This window comes from Cornus florida, unplaced genomic scaffold (assembly GCF_030987335.1).
Source record: "Cornus florida cultivar Cherokee Brave unplaced genomic scaffold, ASM3098733v1 CherokeeBrave_3.0.0_Hap2_Chr07, whole genome shotgun sequence".
Lineage (NCBI taxonomy): Eukaryota > Viridiplantae > Streptophyta > Magnoliopsida > Cornales > Cornaceae > Cornus > Cornus florida.
This window is the reverse complement of record NW_026775577.1, coordinates 81,390,743-81,398,518: the sequence shown is the minus strand read 5'-3', so window position 1 is coordinate 81,398,518 and position 7,776 is coordinate 81,390,743. Positions and strand designations below refer to the sequence as shown.

At 38.2% G+C, this 7,776-nt stretch overlaps 1 protein-coding gene across 1 annotated transcript in view; it reads left to right on the top strand.

The window, feature by feature from the left end:
- Positions 1-296: 296 nt before the first annotated feature.
- The window catches only part of LOC132267341 (uncharacterized protein At1g10890-like), a 47,411-nt gene continuing 39,931 nt past the window's right edge, over positions 297-7,776 (top strand). Inside the window, exon 1 of the mRNA XM_059768493.1 lies at positions 297-737. Coding sequence (XP_059624476.1) covers positions 610-737 — 128 coding nt within the window. The 5' untranslated portion in view covers positions 297-609. The remainder of the gene's footprint in view (positions 738-7,776) is intronic.

Sequence of the window (7,776 nt, the reverse complement as noted above, 5' to 3'; positions counted from 1 at the left end):
ATAGTTCAGGGGTTTAATGCACTTTACCCAAAATTTATATCAATTTTAATAAGATTATATATAGTATAGTAAGACTTTAAATGAAAGATCTAGTGATTTAGGAGTTAAATGACATAAATATATCAAAAGTTTGAGTTATTTGTCTTAAAAGAATTATTAATTTTTTTAAGACTTATTTATCTTTAAATGTGAAAAGGAATACTTGGTGATTTTATTTTATTTATTTATTTATTTTTTCTAAATGACAAAACTGCCCGTTTATATCCCCCGTTTATTGTCTAAACCGGCCATCTGACACCAGTATCATTAGCTAATTGCAGCGGTTTTCAAAATCCGACTCGCATAGCGGCCCGGTTGGTCCATCATCTCAGTTTCTGAATATCCCCAATCTTGGTTATCAGCTCCCTCAACCTCTCCCCCTCCAAAGCGAGCGGGGTTTAAGCAGCTAGTAGGGCCTTTTCCTCTTATCCGAGCTCTCACCTTTCAGCTTGCTATTCTAATTAGTTCGGGTTTATATATATAAACGTGTATGTGTGTATATATATTTACATGTATATATGAATTTCTTCTACATTGAGTGTTGATAAAGGACCAAGGAAGAAATCAGAAATGGGCAGGAGTATATCTAGATCGCCCTCATATCGAAGGAGATACTCTCCGTCACCGGTTGGTCACAGGCACAGCAGGCGAAGCAGAAGAGACCGAAGCCGGTCACCCTATAATAATTCTCACAGAAGGTAATCTCATCAAATCTCTAGGTTTTATGTTTTCTCAGTTTTGTATCTATGATTATTTCTTATTCCAACTGGCCTGCATTTAGTAGATAAGAGAGAACATCAAACATAGTGACAGTAATTTATGGTGTGTTCTTATTAGTCAACCATTCCAGTGATTGAGATGAAGTGCCCAACTATTGCGAACATTCCATGTTAAAAAGAAATTGGTGCATTTAGATCACCTGATATATGAACTCCTTCATATACCCAACTCATCTATAATGTAAGTTGTGGATATGCACACATATAAATCCAATTATGTTTTCAACCCGTGCATTATATATATTCATTAAATAATGCATGTTGAATATCAAGAAATTAGACTTTTGGGCAATTGTTAACCTGAGGAGCAATCGACTAACTTGAGTAGAGAGTCGATTTTTTTGGGCTCCTTGGGTTCTTAGGGCCTTTCTTGGCTTTGGCCGTTTTGTAAATGCTTTCTAATACATTTTTACTTATCAAAAAAAAAAAAAAAAAAAAAAGAGGAAAAGAAAAAGAGGCAGTGTGAGAGAGCATTGATGATCTTGCTTGGGAGCTATGGAGCATCCAAACCAGGATTAATGCTAGGCTTGATAGAGCGTTGGTTAATTCTTCTTGGATGCATTTATTCACTGACTCTAAAGTTCATCTCACACAAGCCAATCTTTAATAACACTTGGATCATCAGACACCTTTTTTTTTTTTAATAAGTAAAAATGCATAGAAAGCGTTCAAAAGAGGAACACATCCCTAGAATACACAGAGGCCGAAGCCAAAACCAAAACCAAAAGAAGGATCCTTGGGACCCACAGAAGCCAAGAAATCAACAATTTCCTCTATAGATGTACAATATCTGCCCATACCCCAACAAAAAATGAAACTAATAACTGTCGGCAGTGCAGATGATTTGTCTGAAGGAGTAACAGCCTATATGGGAAGAGATTTGCAGTTTAAGCTGTCCAATGATGAGGCTGTGGCTTTGTTCAAAGAGTTACGTTTGAATGTTGCGTTGAAAGGTTTTAAATGTATGCCTTCTGCAACGGATGAGGAGAATAAGGTTGGTAGTATTGTTGGATTAGGTGATTATGTTACAGATTCAGATTCTGTTTATGAGTATGACAGAAAGACTGAAGAGGAGGTGGCTGATGACTTGGGATCTATCCAACAGGTCTACTTTACTGAGCTTCAACCTTGGTTGAAGAATGACTCTAACATATTAGTGGTGGAACCCTTGGTAGTGGTGAGACCTGATGATGAGGTTACTGATTTGGGGAGGGATTGGGTGGTTGATAACATTGGAACTACTAGCGAGTTGTTGGGAGTTTCTTCAGAAGGTAATAATGTTCAGACTTTATCTCTTCTTTAAGCAATTGTGACTGGAACTGAGATAGCAGTCACTAATAAAGTTATAAACGCGAAGCCCATATCGTCTTGGAAAGGGATTCACGAGATTAAGAATCTCATCTCTGATGTCAATTACGACAAGAAGAAAGGCGTGGTGATGGAAAGGGGCAGGACAAGGAGTAGGAGTTTGAAGAAGGGGGGAGGGGAGTTAATCTCAACTGGTTTTTAATGAAGCTACGAATCATTACATGGAATGTTCGTGGTCTCAATGACCCGAATAAAAGTTGGGTGGTGAAGGTAGCTTGAAGGAAATATGGCCCAGGTTATTTGTTTGCAAGAAACCAAGATGGCATCAGTTACTGACGGAGTGGTTAGAAGTTTGTGGGGAGGAAGGTTTGTGGAATGGGAGGCCTTGGATGCTACAGGTTCTTCGGGTGGTATTTTAGTTATGTGGGACAGTAGGTGGTTGTCAAGAATGAATGTGTGGAAGGGGAGATTTTCTGTTTCCTGTGAGTTTAAGATGGAAGAGGATAATTTCAGATGGGCTTTTTCTGGGGTCTATGGACCGGTCAATGATGCTGAGAGACCTATTTTATGGGAGGAACTAAGTCATGTTTAAGGACTATGCTCTTACTATGGTGTTTGGGTGGGGATTTCAATTCAGTCAGGTTCCCGTCAGAGAGGTTTATTGGGGGAAAAAGGTCCATAAACATGGATCAGTTTTTCGACTTCATTGATATGCACCTTCTCATTGATCTTCCAATTGAAGGTGTAACCATTACCTGGTCTAATGGTAGAGACCCAGTTACTCTCTCAAGATTGGACAGATTTTTGATCTCTAGGGAGTGGGAAGAAAAATTCCCAGATGTTGTTCAGGCTGTCTTAGAAAGGGTTACCTCTGATCATGTTCCTTTAGTTTTGGATTGTGGGGGTTTGTGTTCTAGAAAAACCCCATTCCGTTTCGAGAACATGTGGCTGAGAGTGGAGGACTTCCAAGGGATAGTTCGTTCTTGGTGGGAGGGAGCGATCGTTACAGGTGTGCCCAGCTTCATATTAACACAGAAACTAAGAGCTCTCAAACTTGCTCTTAAGCAGTGGAATAAGGATGTCTTTGGGAATCTTGAATGGAGGAAGAACAGAGTCTTTGCTGATTTTTCTGAGATTGATCGGTTTGAGGAGGTGGGTGGGAATATGGAGTCTCTTTCTACTAGGAGAGCTTCCTATCAGGCAGTTCTTGCTGAGATTGCTTGTATGGAGGAGATTTTGTGGCGACAAAAATCTCGGGCTCTTTGGTTGAAAGAGGGAAATCGTAATATAAAATATTTCCACAGATTTGCTAATGGTCACAGAAGAAGCAATCATATAGGACGCCTACGGGTTGAAGGCGTGGAGTTGTGGAGTGAGGAAAAGCTGTGTAGCGGGATCGTTTCTTTTTATCAGAAGCTCTACATAGAACCTTTAGGTTGGAGACCTAAGCTTGATGGTCTTCCTTTTGAGGCTATTTCCGTGCTAGAGAGAGATGGGCTAGAGCTTCCTTTTACTGAAGAAGATGTGACGACCCTGGATTTTTCAACCCAGTGTGTCCTGTGATGAACCAAAAGATAACCCGATAACGGATCCGAAATGCGGAAGCAAAAGAAACAAGATGGCCTCAAGAGATGTACGTCATCCCTAAGGCACCAAGATGACTCCCCATGAAGCCATGGAACTCAATAAGCTAAGCAAATGAAGCAAGAATGCCTAGCCCGAAAAGAAATGAACCAAGGGCAAAGTGGTCATTTCACACTGAAATGGGTGCCACCGTGCACACCATTGGAAAGACAACGAAAAATGAACGTAGTTAGACTCAACAATCGCCTGATTCGGAGTCCGGACGGAAAAGTTATGAATTTAAAACAAAGTGGTCTTCCCCGTCTAAGGATTTCCACGTACCTATCTCACTAAAACTGGAATAACTCACACTATAAGTGAAATTTTGATGAGTGGTTAGTACCACTGAAAAGCTAACTTCAAGCTCTTGAATTTAGACTCAAGAACGACCCAATTTGGATTTAAAATGAAAGAGATGTGATTCTCTGAAGTCGATGCAACAAGGCTGATCAAGAAAACTGAAGTGGAGAAGCTCCAGGGAGGATCGGTCGACCGACGGCAAGGATCAGCCGACCGAAAGAGCATCATCAGCCGGCCGAACCCCCATGGTCAGCTGACCGAAACGCCATTTTTTCACAAAAAAGGTTACTGGAATGGACCCTCGAGGCTTGTCAGCCGGCTGATGGACCCTCATTAGCCGACCGACACATCTGCAGTAGCAGAAAAAGCTGCTGCAATGTGTAAGGTACTTGGGCCAATCCTAGGGTTCTACATGCATTCTACTTGATCCAAACAAGTTTGAAAACATTCCCTAACCTCGTACGAGCGTTCAAAACATGCCAAAACAAGGAGGAACTTAAGATGATGTCCCAATGCATGAATTTTCATGAAAATTCATAAAATAGCCCAAAAATAGTTCCAAAGTTAAAACTTAAGAGTTTTGTGAAATGTGGATACGCACGCAAACGTAAAAAGACATTTAAGACGCGTCCGAATGGTTCGCTGCTTCAAAATAACCACAATGCAAAATATGACCTCTCAACGGCCAAAAATGCCTTAAAATGCTAAAAATGAAACCAAAATGCAAAACCTAGAATAAAATGGTGTCTGGCCCTTGGCCACACCTTATACATGATCATAGAGACCCTATGAAAGAAAAAGAATGGAATTCCCACGCCCAATGCAAAAGTTATGAAGCAAAGACTTTAACATTTTTCAATATTTCCATAGTAAACCTTGAAAACAAAAGTGCATAGAATACAAAATACATGTCATTGGCCTCCGGCCTCATCTTATACATGTTGAATACAATGAAAAGAGTGTACTTATGCACACTTTACATATATGGAGACAAAGAATACTAGTTTAGACATACAAGGCTACACAATGGCATTCCATGCTAACATTTGCATGAAATGGAAACTTGAAGTCTACAAGCCATCCAAAGAGCAATAAGCATCACGAACCAAGTCTTCGTACCAGAACAAATCCCCCAGTAATTTTGGGGTGAGTAAACAAGTTTACTCGTAGAGAATGAGCATGCATAGACTCGATTTCTTTTAGATTTTTAAACTAACATGAAACAATTCAAAAGGGGTCATGCCACCTAACGTCTATGTCAAGATAAGACTCAGGGAGCATCCTAAGCTACCCTAGATCATTTATAGCATAATCACATTGTTCATGCAATTCAAACACATGGAAGCATGTTATACAAAGTAATAAGATATAGATTCCCAAAGTATCGACTTGAAATCTAAAGATACAAAAACAACTAAAGTGGCTCATGCCACTTAACGTCTATGTTCAAAATGAATCTATAGGATCACTCCTAAATTATATTTGAACATCAAAATACAAATCATGATATCAATGCAATTTAACCAACATCGGAACTTCCAATACAACGCATAAAGCATGATTTCTCAAAGTTTACATCTTGCAACTTAAAAGGGGAAATCAAACAAAGAACAAGTTACGATATCATCTAGTTATCAACTTAAAATGAAATGCGAAATCAACCAAAGTGGATACTTGGACATCACGCCGGATCAGACCGACAACATAGTTACTTTAGGGTTACTAGCCCATGGGTAACCTCTCTATGTGCGCACTAGACTATATAGAGGGACAATCCCCCGTACTAGAACCAAGTCCTAGCTGTAGCCAAACAACGACATCCCCAAGTTTCCAAAATCAACAAGTTATACAACAACGTATATATCAACATGTATATACAAGATAATCAACTATCTACCATGCACAACCGAATCTTGAAACACATACAATACATGCTCTAAGTCCACAACTACTAAGGCATGACAAATGTCGAATCTTCAGTGTGCGATTCGTTACACGCTATAACAAAATATCTCAACATTGAAATTATAAACTCATGAATCTAATACAAGTCCAAAATCATGATTTAAACATACTACCAACGTCAAGTACATGATTATATCATTAATGCAATAGAAATGGAAATTAAGTAAATAAACAAATTAATTTCCTTAGGTTTCAATTCTCAACTAAATGATCCCTAATTAACACATGTTAAACAATATAGCATGGTCATTATATATACCAAATCAAAATTTAATTAGGTCATTGAAACAATAAGGTAGAATTTAATTAAAACATGATAATTAAATCTCTAACTCCTAAAACAACCTCAAATGGCCCCAAATTAATATATGTTAGTATACAAGTCCTAGTTATCACAATTGCCAAGTTAAAAACTTAATTAAGTCAAAGGAACCACTAAATAGATTTTAATTAATCCTTTTAATTAAAATCTCTAGATTTTTAAACTTATCCAAATACTCTCAAATTAAAGTATGTTAAGGAACATGCCAAGGCCTATTTAAATGTCACATTTCAACTTAATTTCATGCTTGCTATAACCATGTGAATTAAACTTTCACAAAAGATAAATATTCAATAAATTTTGTAATTCTTAATCAAATGATCCAAATTTAATATATGTCAACAACCATACCAAAGCCTAATTTTCTAGCATGCTACAATTTAATTCCAAGTTTCATAGCATCATGGAAATTGAATCTTAAACTAAGAAAATAATTAAATTAAATTCTAGAACTTACATTAAAGCATGCATACAAATTGTATAAATATTAATAACATGCTATACATCAAGAATAATGAATTATAACACCTTCTACCTCAATTTGAGATGAAAATCTCAAAAGCCACCAAAATGAAACGGTTCCGAATCCGACAATACTTCGGGGTTTTGTCGAGGATAACGCCGTGAACATTAACCCCAAGGAAGCTCCATGAAAATCATAACTTGACCTCAAATCCGAACTCGAAAGATGGTCAGAAATGGATTCTAATAAGGGTGAAAGATGCGCGTTGTCAAGACAAACATTAAACACTAAGGCAATACGATGTTTTAACAAAGGGAAGGAGCTCAAAAGAGGAGAGAGAAGGTGGCAGCCCCATGGACATCCATGGCTGCCGTCCAAGGGAGGAAGAAGAAGAGAAAATCTGATTTTTCTTCTTTAAGTCCCTTATTTATAGAAAAACCCTAAAAGTGCCCGGCTGGGTCCGGAAAAGTGAAATTTGAGCAGACGCGCTCAAACAGCGAAACTCTGTGAATGAAAAAGATTCAAAATGAGAAAATAAGAACAACGGAAGAAACGGCGTCGAAAATTGAGTCCCGAGCAGAAGGTTATGTTCCGAACAAGTTCGGCAGCAACCGGGGCCAAAAATCCTGAAACTGGAGAAAAACAACCAGAAGGAATTCTAAGAACACACAACTCGACGAAAAGTGAAAACGAATCCCGTACGAGGATCCAGACCCAAAACGAGGTATTTTTGCAATAACTTTTCTTAATTGCACAATGGCCCTTCCAAAAGGTGAAAACTGCACTAATGGCCCATAATGAAAATATCTTCAAAAAATATTTTTTGAAAAACCCCTGAAATAAAATATATTCAAAAGATATTTACGAAAAACAACTCAAGAAAAGAAAGAGATTATGAAAAACTATGCGTCCATGCCCCCATGGACACCGGGAGCAACCAGAGTACTTTCTTGCAAAAGTAAAGATACGTAATTCGT